We start from the raw sequence: 14,793 nt of genomic DNA on the forward strand, positions 1-14,793 counted from the left end.
GTGGACAAATACCACAGAGGTGATGCGACTTTCATTGCATCACATAAGGACATCCGTAATATCACTAAAACCTATGGCTGGTATCGAAAACCTTGATCGCTTGGTGAAGTTGGTATCTGCCACATTTCTCCACCCTAAAGTTATTTTTCCTTTCCATATACTATACCTGAGAGACTTGTAATTAAGGCCTGCTCATGCTCAAGTGTTTGAAAATTAAGCTACACCTCTTGAAGTATATCAAAAAATTTGTGTACAAATGTTAAAACCACCAACGTAATTCATTTTGGGAGGGAGATACTTTAGGTTTATGCAAATGTCCTGTTTCTCTTAAACGTTTGCCCACTAATGGTACTTTTCATAGTGGATCTTGCCTGCCACAATGATTACTGTGATGTCCTAATGGTGGTTATCTATTTTTGCATTCTCTCTCCATTTATTAATTGGTTTTGTAATCAGGAGTTGTCCTTTCATCACCATTCATTTATGATTTTGCTCATTTATTTACATCAGTGTGGGCTTATGGATATCAATTGCATTCTTTGGGTTTTAATCCCCAACTGCCATTGTTTCTTTTATTTTTCACATTGTTCCAACTGGGGCCATTTGGATCTCTTTCAGATCGGCACCTATGTCCTTCTGACATTAATGCTCATTGTGGCTCCCTTCTTTTTTGCACTTCTGTGCATTCTGGCATCACGAGATATTCTAGGTGCATCACCAAGCCCTGGAATTAATCATCACTCAAGGAGCCTTGCTTGGCCCCTTTTATTAGTGAATGGTGTTTAAAGACCAAAATCTGGGTGCTAGGTGTGTGTGGTGCTGTTGGGGTGTCATTGCTTCTTAGCCCTCTAGGCAGAAAGACTTATGAATTAAAGGTAAGTTAAGGTATGCAAACTAACTCAAGTATACAAAATATATATGTATTTGTATAATTGTAAATATACATTGCTCTATATTTTTGTAACTGTATACATACTAAAACAAACATGAGTTCTTCATGATATTTCCAACACTAATCCACCACCACAGCGTTCATTTTAGCACTCCCCTTGGCTTAATTGTAACTTCTTTCTTTGACAATGAGGAAGTTGGCTCTCATTGCTACACTGTATTGTATTTTTAAAAACCCAGGATACATGTACAGTGATTTCAGATTTGCTAACCCCTACTCCTGTGGAGAACAAATTTAACAATGAGAGTACGAGGCTTGTGTACAAGTCTTGTTGTCTTTAATCTTACAGTATCTAGTCAAAGTTACCAAAGTCTGCCTCTCTCTTCCCCATCTCTTTCAGTATGGTTATGATCTACATTTTAATACAGTTAGATTCACTTGTGAGGCTGCATGCCATCTTGAGGTCCTAGGACATTCTGTTTGATTTTGGATTTTTTTCACTAAAACTAAATCTTTGTAGTGTAGAGTTTTAAGGGTTTTGACAAATGCTTGAAGTCCTGTCTCCAGCATCACAGTATCATACAGAACAGGTCCCAAACTGCAAAAATTAGCTTGTACTGACCTATTGAAGTCCACCTCCTTTCCCCAGTCACTGAAAGCACTGGTCCTGTTTTCCATCCCTATACATATGCCTTTTCCAGAATGCAAGATCATGGAATAATACAACATGCAGCTTTTCTGTCTGGCTTCTTTCAATTAGAAAAATATACTTGAAAACCATTCATATTGTTTGTTGCATAGATCAATAGTTCCTTCCCTTTCATTTCTGAGTAGCATTGTGTGTTTTGAATGTACTGTGGTTTGGTTACACATTAACTCCTTGAGAGACATCTGTTTTATTTTGTTTTCTCAGATTTCGGCAATTATGAATAAACATTCATACACAGGTTTTTTGTGGGAACATAAGTTGTCGATTCATTTGGGTAAATGCCTAGAAGTGGGATTGCTGGTTGTATGGCAAGTGTTTGCTTCTCTTTGTAAGAAAAAGCCAAAGTTTGCATTCCCACCCATTGTGTTAAGAGTTACAGATACATTCTCAACAGTACATTTTTTTTTTTATTTTTGTCTATTAGTAAATGTGTATGGCTATCATATTGTGGTTTTAATTTTCATTTCCCTAATGAATAGTGATGTTGAATAACTTTTCCAATGCTTTTTTGCAATCCATATATCTTCTTTGGTGAAATGTCTGTTCAGATTAACAAAAAAAAAATATTATTATTTTTTTCTTGTTGAGTTTTAACTTTCTATTCCATAGAGAATATGTGTAATCATATAATCAAATCTTGCTTGCAAAATGTTCTCTCAGTTTGCAGCTTGTCTTTTCATTCCATTAGCAATGTCTTTTGTAGAGCAAAAGTTTTTAATTTTCATAAAATCCAATTTATCAGTTTATTGCTTTTGGTGTTTTATCTAAAAGCTCTTTGACAAACCTAAAGTCACACAAATTTTTAGCTACTTTTAGTGTAAATTGTGCAGTACGTGACAAAGTTCATTTTTTTTTTTTGCTTGTGAATGTTCTATTGTGTTACCACCATTTGTTGGAAAGATGATCCATTGAATTGTTAAAAATCACTTGAGTCTATTTGTGTGGGAACTTTTCTGGGTCTGATATTTGTTACATAGATAAAAGTGTAGTTCCTAGTGCCACAGCACAGTGTTAACTGTAGCTTTATACCATGTTTCCCCGAAAATAAGACCTAACCAGAACATAAGCCCTAGCATGATTTTTCAGGATGCTCTTAATAAAAAATAAGCCCTAATGCGTCTTTTGGAGCAAAAATTAATATAAGACCTGGTCTTATTTTTGGGGAAATATGGCAGGACTTATTTTATATTACGAGCATCCTGAAAAATCATGCTAGGGCTTATGTTCCGGTTAGGTCTTATTTTCCGGGAAACGTGGTAATATGTTGAGATCCAATAGTTTGAATATTCAAACATGGTTGTTTTTCAGAATTGTTTTGGATATTCTAGTTCCTCTGCCTTTACATATAAATTTTAGAATCAGGTTGTCAATCGCTACAAAAAGCTTGCTGCTCTTTTGATGAATTATGTTGTACCTATGGATCAAATTACAGAGAACGGACAATTTGACAATATTGAGTCTCCCAATCTGTGATTATGAAATATCTCTCTTAGGTCTTTTCTGATTCATCAGTTTTGTAGCATGCTACACAATGACCTGGCACATATTTTGTTACAATCACACCTAAGTATTTATTATCTTTGTGTTAGTGTCAGTGGTATTGTATTTTTTATTTCAAACTCCAATTGTTCATTGCTGTTATAAGAACATGCTTTATTTCGTATTTGACCTTGTATTCTACATAAGCAGTAATGTTATCTGCTACTAGAGAGAGTTTGAATTCTTTATTTCAAATTATTTTTTTCTGACTTATAAAACAGTTTAAGACTTAAAGTATGATGTTCAAAAGCAGTAGTAAGAGAAGACATTTTTGTCTTGTTCTTGAATTTAGGGGAAAAGTATTCATACTCTTCACCATTAAGTATGTTGTTAGCTGCAGGGTTTTTAATAAATGGCCTTCATGAGGTTATTCCACATTTCTTGACATTTTATTAGGATTTGCTTTTGACATTTGTTGAATAATTTTTGTGAATCTATTGAAATGATCATATGATTTCCTTCTATGTAGTCTGTCCATATGTTAAAATACATTGATTAATTTTAAAATGTTAAACCAGCCTTTCATTCTTGGAATGAAACCCACTTGTTTTTGGTGTATTATCCTTATTATGTATAGTAGATTGGATTTGTGACAATTTTGATGATGGTTTTTGCATTTCTGTTCATGAGGGATATTGGTCTGTATAGATACTGCTCTGTAATGTCATTGTCCATTTTTGGTATTAGGATAATGCTGGAATTATAATATGAGAAAAGAGGTATTTATTACTCTTCTACTTTCTGGATGATATTGTATAGAATTGGTATCTCTTGTTCTTTAAATGTTTGATAGAATTTGCCAGTAAAACCATTTAGGCCTGGAGTCTTCTTGGTTTTGGAAAGTTTTTTAACTACAAACTCAATTTCTTTAGTAGATGTAGGATTGTTCAGATTATCTCTCTCATTTCGAGTGGGTTCTGGAGATTATTATCTTTGAAGAAATTCATCATACATTTCATTTAAATTGTTAAGATTTTGGACGAGTTGTTTGTGACATTCGCTTCTTATTTATTTAATGTATCTGTAAGCAGTAGTATTTATTTAATGTATCCTCCTCTTCCATTCCTGATAGTGGTAATTTGTGTTCTCTCTTTTTTCTTTGCAGGAATGGCTAGAAGTTTACTGATTTTTATTGCTCTCAAGAAAACTTTTCATTTGACTGATCTTTTTCTATTGTTTTATGTTTTCCATTGAATTTATTTCTGCTCAAATCTCTATTATTTCTTCCCTTGTGCTTGTTTTGTGTTTAATTAGTTTTTTCCCCAGAATTTCTTCAAGTTGAAGATTAGGTTATTATTTTAAAACTTTTTTCTTTTACTGCTTCATTAAACATAATTTAATACAATAAATGTCATTAAATATAAGCATTTAATGTTATAATAGTCTGTGGGTTTTGCTTAAGTGCATCCCGTAAACGTTGACGTTTTCCCCTATAATTTTAATTCATTTCAATAATTTATTTTTCCCTTAAGGTTTACATGTATGTTATTTAATTTTAAAATATTTGATGATTTTTTAGGTATCTTTCTGTTACTTATTGCAACTTTAATTCCTTTGTGGACCAAGAACGTAATTCATATGATTTCTATTTTTAAATGTATTAAAGTTTATTTTATGACTCAGAATTTGGTCTAATTTGTAAACATCCCATGCATATTTGAGTACCACTCTCAAGTGTATTCTGTTGCTGAGTAGAGTTCCATAAATGTCAATTATATTTAGGGAGTTAATGGTATAGTTCAGGTCATCAGTATCCTTACTAATATTATTCATACTTGTTCTATCAATTACTGAGAAATGAGTATTGAAATCTCCAAGTACAGTTGCGGATTTGTCCATTTCTCTTTTCAGGTCTCGTTTGCTTCATGCATTTTTGAAGCTCTGCTGTTAGGGGCACACACCCTTAGTGTCATAAAATAAATCTTAACACATTAAAAATAAAAATCATATCTATTGTTTATCATTTAAAATTAATATTGAAGGATATTTACAAAAAGCATCAAGAAACTTTCCATAAAGAATAGCAAAGTAATGAACCCCTACAGGAATTAAAATGTACTACAAAGCAATGTTAGTTAAGAGTGTGGCACTGGCATAGAAATTAACAGATAACTTAGTGAAACTGGTTTGCACGGTCAGAAAGAATTTTGAATACACACGGGAACTATATTATGAAAGAGCTTTTGTTTAAACCTCAACTCTTCTACTTCTTAAGGCTGTAACCAGGATAAAGTATTTATGTTCTATCTCCTTGAATAATTGGCCACTTTATCGTTGTCTAATGTAAGGTTTCTCTTTATCCATGATAGTATTTCTTGTTCTGATTTCCACTTTCTCTGACATCAACAAAACTACTTCAGCTTTCGTTTTAACATATGCACTACCTAACTTCCTCATCTTTTTACTTTAAGGTGCATTATATCTTTATACATAAGGTAAGTTTCTTGAAAATAGCATATACTTATGTCTTGCTTTATTTTATCCAATTTGACAATCTCTGACTTTTAACTGGTATGTTTAGGCTACTCATTTAAAATCATTGATTGGGTTGGATTAAAATCTATATCACTATTTTCTATTTCTTTCATCTTTTCTTTGTTTCTACTCCTTTCTAACTTTACTTGGGTTAACTGAGCATTTTCATTTAATTTTATCTTTCTCTTTACTCATTATATATATATATATATATATATATACCCTTTAAAAAGTTTGTCAGTTGTTACCCTAGGGTTTATAATATACATTTTAATATCGGGCTGCCTTCAAATAAAAATAGACCATTTCCCCATGTTCCCTTAAAGCTGAAGCTCTTTGTAACAATGTGGATGGAACTTGAGGGCATTATGCTAGTTGAAATAAACCAGGAAGACAAAGACAAATACTGCATGGTGTCACTTATATGTGGTATCTAAAAAAAGAAAAGTTAAATTCATAGAAACAGAGAATAAAAAAGTGGTTACTGGGGGCGGGAGGTGGCGGAAATAGGGAGAGGTTTGTAAAGTACAAAGTTGCAGCTATAAGACCAATAGTCTGAGGACCTAATGTTAAACCTGGTGGCTATAATTGATAACACTGTATTGTATAATTGATATTTGCTAACACAGTAGACTTAAATGTTGTCACCAAAAAAAAAAAAAAAAGATAAATATGTGAGGTGATGGATGTGTTCATTAACTAGATGGGAGAATCGTTTCATACTGTATGTGTATATCAAATCACCATGACGTACAGTTTAAATATCTTACATTTTTATACGTCAGTTGCACCTCCATGAAGCTGAAGAAAAAGAAACAAAAAGAATAATGCAATACTACCTTTGTAATTAAAATATTTAAATACTCCTCACAATAGAAATATCAGCTATGTACTATGTTCCTGGTTAACATAACTGCTAGCTGATACAACAGACAAAACCTAAAATTGGCTGGCTTAACAACACAACGAAAGTTACTTTTGTTTACATATATTCTGATGGCAGTTGGCAGGGTCTCTCTGCTCTCAGGTGACTCAGGGATCCAGGCTGCTTCCATCCTTTTGCTTCACCGTGGAAACATGGGGTAGCCATGTTTGCTGCCGAGTGGAAGAGAAAGCATAGGAATGGCTCACAGGCTTCTGTCTAATGACACATTGTCTGGCAATATAACTTTCCCCTTTGTCCAGGAAAAAGAGAAAGATCAGATGTGGATAAGTACTTGTAGTTTCTCCCACAAGCTGTCAATAGTAGACACTCAACAAAATCAATCATTATAATGTGTATAAACTCTCTTCATTTCTTGGAGGAATTCCTGAGAAAGCCAGATTTGCTTTGAAACCCTCCAAATTTTCAAGTGCCTTCTATATGACAGGTGCTTTCAAACACAGGGTCACATCTGGTTTTCAAAGGGTCATGTGAATGTCAGCAGGGAAAACATATGCTTCTTCACTCAGCAGCACTTTTCTGTACTGCCCTTTGCAATAACCTCTATAATCTCATAGGCTGAGAATGTTCTCCTTCCTTTTGATGCATGGTCAAATTTTAACTTGGGAGCCTCTGCGACCGTCCACAGGACCGAACATGCCTGAACACCTGTACAGGTGCTATTAAGCAAACTGAAAACCAGGATTTTCTTGTGCGGCAGGTACACAGACCAGAGGCAGTGGAATATTTTTTTCTTCTTTAATCAGAGTTATCATATCCACCAAAGAACCAATCTTCAATTCCTAGGAGGACTCCATGGTTTTAGGAATTCATCTTTAGTAGATGTTTGCTCCACAGCGATTTCTATGGCCTTTCCTCACCTACCACTTATGAGGGATCCTTTGGTTTTTAGTTCCTAGGTGAGCTCATTCACCTGTGTATGTGTTCACTGGCCAGTTTCAAAAAAGACACCCTATTAAAATCTTACTGCAAATATCAGAGTGGTTAAGAAAACTCTCTAATTTCAGGGTTATAACTCCCGAACCAGTAGATTGTGTGCCAAGTCGGACTCTACGTACAAGTCCTGCTGGGAAACACTAGAAGAGTGGTCGAAGAGGCCGAGGTGGTGGGGGGAGTGACCAAGCATCTGAACGTCAGCACCCAAAGTGAACCTTCAAGTTGAACGGGCTGTTGCTATCAAAGAGGTTCCAGGGTGAGGGATGGGGCAGCAAGGGGTCTTCTGAAAAGAGTAGGAATGCTTTATGTCAGGGGAAGGGTGGGTGATTCTAGACTGTTCCACTGGGAGTAGGGCACAGCCTTCAGAGGAAGATGTAGTGAAGAGCTTGTAAGTAGGTTAGGCTCCAGAGTTGGACAAAGGGGCATACAGGGGAAGACCAGGGGAAAGGTGCTATAATTCAGGACAGTGCTGGGATCAGAAAGAAAGATAGAATCAACTCTCAAGGAATCCTGGGATTTGGGCAGTAAAACCCTAGTTTAATAAAGCCCACAGGCAGTACCCAAATCACGTTTGATTCGCATTGTCACCTTCCTTCTTTAGGCCTGCTTTTCGTATCCTGGTACAGAGACCTATTCGTGTGTGTGTGTGTGTGTGTGTGTGGCCTGAAAGACGTTATGGAGAACTGAGAAAGGAAATAAATTAAGAGATGAAAGGTCTGCCTCCAGCTAGGAGGTGTGAAAACAACATGGACTCCTGATGAATTTAGACCAGAGGGCTAGTCTCAACCCTGTCACTTACTAGTCATGTGATCATAGGGAAATTATCAGGTACTATGAACCTCAGTTTTTCACCTGTGCAGTGAGTTTAGAAAGTCCTGTCTTGTAGAACTGTTGGAGTACGCGTAGGTATGTAAAGCCCCTTTCACAACGCCTGGCATATATTGGATCTTTAATGAATGGTGAGGAATCCAACTTCTGGTTAAAAATCCTAATGTGTGATTTTTCGGGTGTGAGCATAGGCAATTACAAAGGCTTTACCTGGCAGGCCTCCTGGAGGACGCTGCCCTCCCCACCTCAGACTGCACAACCGATGGATTGCGGTCTTGGAAGGGGGTGGCAGTCAAAGACTCAGGTCCGTCTGGCAGGTTATTCTCTTCTCCTACTGGCATTGCATTCGTAGCCCTTGTGCTTTCACTCTCAAGTGTCTGTATCTGAGGCCTTGGACAGATGTCCTTTGCAGGGCCTCTGCTGAGGCCTCCTTGTGGAGGCAGGAGGAGGAAACCTTGAAGATGCTTTTCCCACCACTTTTCCACTGCTAGCCCTTCCTCCTTTTCTTCCTCTGATTCCAGGATCCACAAAACTGCCAGAGCCCTGTGTTCTGGCTCCCTGAACAGCAAGGTGATCCCCAGGTCTGTGCTGATGCACCCAACCCACACTGGTGTGCTGTTCCGTGGAGGAAAATAGAACAGGAGGAATCGGCACTTGTTCCTATTTGACACTCTTATGCCATCACAGGAAGTGATCAAAGGTTGAACTCTACTGTATCTGGCTGGTAGCTTCAATCAGCCTCTCTGACACCTAGTAGCTTAGCTCGCACTCCAGCTCATGATAGTTGTTATGATAATATGATAATGTTAGAAACATGGCAGTTGTTTCTAATATTATTTTGACCTCAGAATCGGCCACCCTCTCTGGGAATTTGTTTTGTATCCAAGACCTCTCAGAGATTATGCAGTGGGTATTCTTAGACACTGGACACCAAATCAGCCCAAAATGCTGCTTCATAACTAAAATTCAGTAAATGTTCTCTTAGAGAATACATTATTTCATTTGGGTGTGGTTTAGTCTTTCCCAATTGGATTCAACTCGAAGTTCCTAGAATTGAAGTCAAAGACCAACTCTTTCCTTCCCTCCGGGCTGCTCTTCCATCCAAAACACTGTTTACATTCATGTCACTGCCACCAAAAATCTAGTCCTTGTTAGAGTTGGCCAAAGTGAACTGAAGGTAACCTAATTAAGATGCCATTTTAATAGAGGGGCTCTGGCTCTCCCAGGCCAAGGAAAAGAGTGCCAGCCTAGTGGTTTCTGGGCATCACTTCAAGGGAACATCACACATTTTTTTTGGACATTCTTGCAGATGATGTGTCTAGAACACCTACATCATATACTATGTTCCACTGCACTGGGTTTTTACAAGAGTTCAGGACACCGTCCATACCTACCCCAGGTGGAGATTTCTCTCTGGTTTATCCATGATCCCAGAGTAACTGCTAAACGCAGTTTTCCATTCTAGACTTTTTTCTCAATGGTAAGACACACTCTGTGAGAGTCTGGCCCCTGCCACCACCCAGCTTCACTACAATCATCTCCCACAGAAGGAATCTTAGTTTCCCAAAGCCCCCATCTGCAGTGGCTCAGGGCATTTTTACTTGACTGCTCGCATCTGGAGTCCCACCACCTCTCCCCTTGTCTTGTTTGTTAGCCCTCGGAGGACTAAAGAGCAAGCACTTAATTCATGTTTGGGGAATAAATGAGCCGGTGAGAAAGATATTTCATTTAAGATTTAAGATTTAATTTCTCCTATAATCTTGAATTAGCCACACAAATATATATAATTTAATGTTACAGAATGACAGACTAAAAGGAATAAATGAATCCATAAATTCGCCATCCTGCATGTTTTTTCCTCTGTTCCTCGAAACTCTCTATTTTCCTGGGCTCTTTCACAAGGAAATTCCTATGCTAATGCCATGTTATCTTGTGACAGATTACCAAAAAAAGATGGGTGCAAAATTGCAAAACTCTTATTCTTAAACCTGAGAAATAGCTATCAATATGTGACCACTGTCATTCATAAACTTGATTCTGAAGCTAATTAAACTTTTTATTACAAGAAACAACATTTGAAAAACAAAAAACAACAACAAAAAATGACGTCTCCAAATCACCCAGATTGAACAGGAACACAAAGATGGTATATACTGTGTCCCCTCCAGATCCAGTCTGGCCCTTCAATACTTAGATCTTTGGCCGTTGCCTTCAAAGGAAAAGTGAAGAATCTTCCTCAGACTTCACTCAGGACAGTAGACGCTGCTGGACGTGACACTGGAACTTTCCCTGGCTGTGGCAGTAGTATCATCCACATCAGCTCTGGGCTGGGCTCGCTCTCTCTCATCTCTCAGAGCCTCCTCATACCAGTGTGGGAAGGAAGTGGGATCAGCCCCACTGATCTTGGCAAAAAACTTCAGGACTTTCATCTTGCTGGTTTCAGCGTGGGCTCTTGGACCCCACAGGAACTCGTAGCGTGGAGGATCACTGTTGGGTACCTGCTGGTACTCCAGGTAATTCTCCTGCACTAAATCTTCAGTGATGAGCTTCCTGGGCTCCCCATAGATGAAGTCCTTCTTCCCAGCAAACACTCCCATCACTTTCAGCACTTCCCAGATTTTCTCCTCAGGGGCACGGTTACCCTCCATGAAGATTACGCCCAGGATAAGTATCAAGAGGCCGGTCTTGGGCATGCCCTGGCCATCACTCAGCATCCCATCATAGGTGAGGTCTAGCGTTTTGACGAGCACATAGGAATGGCTGGTGGGGTCCACTTCCTTCACTTCAATGCCAAAGACAACCTCCATGCATTCACAGACTTTCTTGAAGATCACAGGGAAGTGTTCCTTGTGCTCCTTGATGACACTCTTCAGCATTTCTGCCATTGTGATGGGCTCCTTTGTTATATACTTGACACTCAGAAACTGCACCAATTCAGCCACCTTCTTGTGGAGCACATCGTCGGTGAGCAAGGACTCAGGATCTGGTGGAGCCTGTGAGGTGCTGGGCCCCTCCTCTTCTTGGCTTCTAGAACTCTCATCAGATTGACTCGCTGGGCTGGCTGTGATGGCACTGGGGGAGGAGCAGGCACTCTGAGAGCTCTGGAGAGGACTCAGTGTCCCAGTGGCAGGCATCTCCTCTGGAGTGCCCTGGATCAAAGAAGAGAGAGAGGAGGAAGAGGTGGTGGTGGCTTCCTCCTCAGCCATGGGAGCCTGCAAACCTACCAGGCCTTGTGCCTTTCTTGGGGCCTGAAGGTGTTCCTCAAGCTTGCAGTGCTCACTCTTCTGACCATGAGACATGACTTGTGTTGGGGGCAGCTGGCAGGAGGGTGGGCAATTGGGACCCACAGACCTTGGGGAGAGAGGGAGAGTGTCAGTGACCTTAGCTGAGAAACTCACCCATGATGGCTCTGACAAAGGCAACTCATAGGTCTCTTCTTTACGGGGGTTTTCTGTCCTCACAGGGCTCCTGTTCTCTGGGCTGCTAAGAACTGAAAAGAAGTGAGACGGCTCCTCAGTGTGTAGCCAGCCAACACTGCCTGAGGATTCCAGGGCTGAAAGGCTGGGCAGGGTTAGGCACTGAGGGGCCCTTTTGTTGTGGGGTAGGTGGAACCCTTAGTAGACATTCGGGTGCACCTCACCTTGACTTCTGGTATTTCCTGGGCCTCTTCTAATAGGCTGACCTGAGGACACGTGCCTCAGACCAAGGCCCTCACCTCCTAGTTGCTAGAAGAACTGAGGGGATACCTCAGGATGCAGACTACAGACACAGTCCTGCCCCCCTCCCCCCATGCTCGCAGGAGGGATGGGGCCAGACTCTGAAGTCCCGCTTGTTTTGGGGTAGTTTCCTCAGTGCTCACTCAGAATCCTAATCTTTCCCCTGTCAGGGAATGGGCTTCCCTCCTCTCACTTCCTAAGCAGAGGAAGTGAGGAGGCACCACATCTAGCCATACTTGCCTAGGGCCTCCTCGGGCCCATAGCAGGGACCGTGTGGGCTTCAGTGGGGCCTCCTTTGTCTAGGTTAAGCGGGCCCATTATGTTATTAATCTTTACTCCTGAGAGGGCCTGCTCCCTTCCCCACCTCAGCTGACCTGACGGGCATCCACAGACTGAAGCCTCCACTCTCTGAGAGGAACCTCGTCCACCACCCCTATGGTAGAAGGGATAGCCTATCACAACTGGCCATGTCTGCTTAGTATCTTGCAGGTATGACAGCTGGGGCTGGCCTCATCTTTTTGGGGGTAGGGGTACCCTCAGTACTCCTTCAGAGTATTCAACTTTACATCTGGCAGGGCCTCAACCGCCCCGCCCCCACCTGTCGACTCGTCCTCAGACCTCCCTGACACCACTGAGACAAAAGTGAAAAGACGCCACATCCAGCTACTCCTGCGTGAGGTCTCGCAGGGCTGGCAGCAGGAGCAGGGCAGGTTTCTGTGGGTGCCCCCTCTGGAGTGGGGAGGTACCCTCAACCCTTTTCAGTGTAGTCACAATTACTCTAGACAGGGCTTAGGCCTTCTACATTCTGCTGACCTGAGACTCCCTCCCTCAGGCCATGGCCTCAATCTCCCTGAAATCACCATCAAGAAAGCAGAGGCTGGGGGGAGGTGCCGCTGCCTCACAGCTTTGCCCAAGGCTGACAACTGGAGTGAGCCGGGAGGTAGGCGGGGCTTTGTCTGTGTACACAGAAAACTTTCCTTAGTCTTCCCTCAGCGTCCTCATCTGGAAGCCTGCCCTTCCTCACAGTTCTCACTTTGATTCTTGGCAGGGCCTGGAACTCCTCTTCCTGCTGACCTGAGGCTAGCCCCTTCAGACCTGGGATCTCATCTCCCCGCCATCCCTGATCCTGAAATGGTGATGGGTAGAGAGGCTTATCCTTCCAGCACTGCCCAGGGTCTGAATTTCTGTGGGGACCTCTCTGGTTCAGAGGTGGGGGGTAATCTCAGTCTTCCTCAAGGTATTCATCTTTACCGCTAATAGGGCCTGGGAGCCCTTCCTTCCGAGGATATGTCCTGCAGGTCAAGGCCACCATCTCTTGAGTCCCCGAAAGGTAAGTGGGGGTGGGAGGGCGCTTTGTCTGTCAAGCGTGCTTGGAGCCTCACAGGGCTGATAGCACAGGCAGGTGTCTGTGGGAACAGGCTGTCTGCAGGGGGAAGGTTTCTTTAGGATCCTCACCTTGACGACTGGCAGTATCTGGGAACCCTTACCTTGCTGACCTTAGTCTAGTCACCCCGGTTGAAACCTGATCTCCTTCAGACTCCAAAGCTCAAAGTCAGGAAACACTATACCCAAGGCCCCTGCATAGGGTCTCCCAAGACTGACATCAGGGGTGGAGTGGTATTGTGGGAGGTCCACACTATTCTGGGATGGGTGGAGCCCTCACTCCTCATGAGGGTTCTCCCAGCTCCTTGATTAAATACTCTCTGGGAGATTCCATCCTCTCTGCCAGCTGGGAGCGTTTGCCCAACTGCAACTCTTTCAGACAAAGGTTTTGGTTCCCAGGCTAAATGCTAGATGGGAGAGCAGCAGCCCCCCTGACAGGTGGTGGAGATTCAGAAAAGAAGCCTACCTTTCCATGACGTGTCTTCACCCACCAGATGTAGACTTTGGAAACGTTTTGTTCCAAAAGCTTATTCTCTACACTGAAGTGACTGAGCAGCGTGATTTGGGGAGTTACTGCTCTTTTGAGATTGTCTGACATTGCATCATTCAGTACAGTCATTTCCACTTTTCTTAAGTCTCATTGAAATTAAGAAGTTATTTTGCATCTCTACCCTGCCATCCCTGATCCGGAAATGGCGGGGGCTCGGGGGAGGCTTGTGTGTTGTTCACCCTGATGCTTGCCATTCCATTTTTAGTCCATTCTTTTTATTCTATTAAAATATTGTTTTAAAAGGCCCGTCTTTATCACTAACGTGGTTTCAGGTGGTTATTAGCACAGACTCTGGAGTCACACTGCATCAATCCAGCCAATCTTGCCCAATATCTGATACTATGCCAGGGTTCCTGGCCTGTGGTCTGAACTGATGTCTCAGATTTGTGCAGTGAAGCAGGGGCAGAAGTTTTAAAGGTTTCCTCCTACGTACGGTGTCATCTGCCATCTATTACAGGCTATGGACCCTCCCAAACTTCACTGGCGCCTCCCACTCCCCCACCAGAAACAAGTACTAGTTCAACACGGGTTTCTCATGTTCTGTTATTTAGATTCTGTTGTTGATATTTTTGGTAGGCTGAAAAAGCTCCCCCCACCCCAAAGTCTACCCCAGTCCCTAGAACCTGTAAACGCTGCCTTCTTTGGAAAAAGAGTCTTTGTAGATGTGATTAATTTAATACTCTTTTGATGGGGGGGATTACCCTGGATTATCCAGGTGAGCCCTAAATGTAATCATATGTATCCTTTTAAGACGGAGGCAGGAGAAGAGTCAACAAACAGAGGAGACAGTGTGAACATGGAGCAGAGAGATGTTTGAAGATG

General features: G+C 41.3%; 1 protein-coding gene across 5 annotated transcripts in view; it reads right to left on the bottom strand.

The window, feature by feature from the left end:
• Nucleotides 1-10,044: 10,044 nt before the first annotated feature.
• LOC109456650 (putative MAGE domain-containing protein MAGEA13P) overlaps nt 10,045-14,793 on the bottom strand; it is a 105,560-nt gene continuing 100,811 nt past the window's right edge. For 4 of the 5 annotated variants that reach the window (XM_074323732.2, XM_074323734.2, XM_074323731.2 and 1 more), the window contains one exon: nt 10,045-11,673. In XM_074323732.2, the coding sequence (XP_074179833.2) occupies nt 10,566-11,621 (1,056 nt within the window). In that variant the 5' untranslated portion in view covers nt 11,622-11,673 and the 3' untranslated portion in view covers nt 10,045-10,565. The remainder of the gene's footprint in view (nt 11,674-14,793) is intronic. The other variant, XM_074323735.2, reaches the window with a different exon arrangement.

This window comes from Rhinolophus sinicus, chromosome 18 (assembly GCF_057876585.1).
Source record: "Rhinolophus sinicus isolate RSI-liver-muscle chromosome 18, RSI-T2T, whole genome shotgun sequence".
NCBI classification, from domain to species: domain Eukaryota; kingdom Metazoa; phylum Chordata; class Mammalia; order Chiroptera; family Rhinolophidae; genus Rhinolophus; species Rhinolophus sinicus.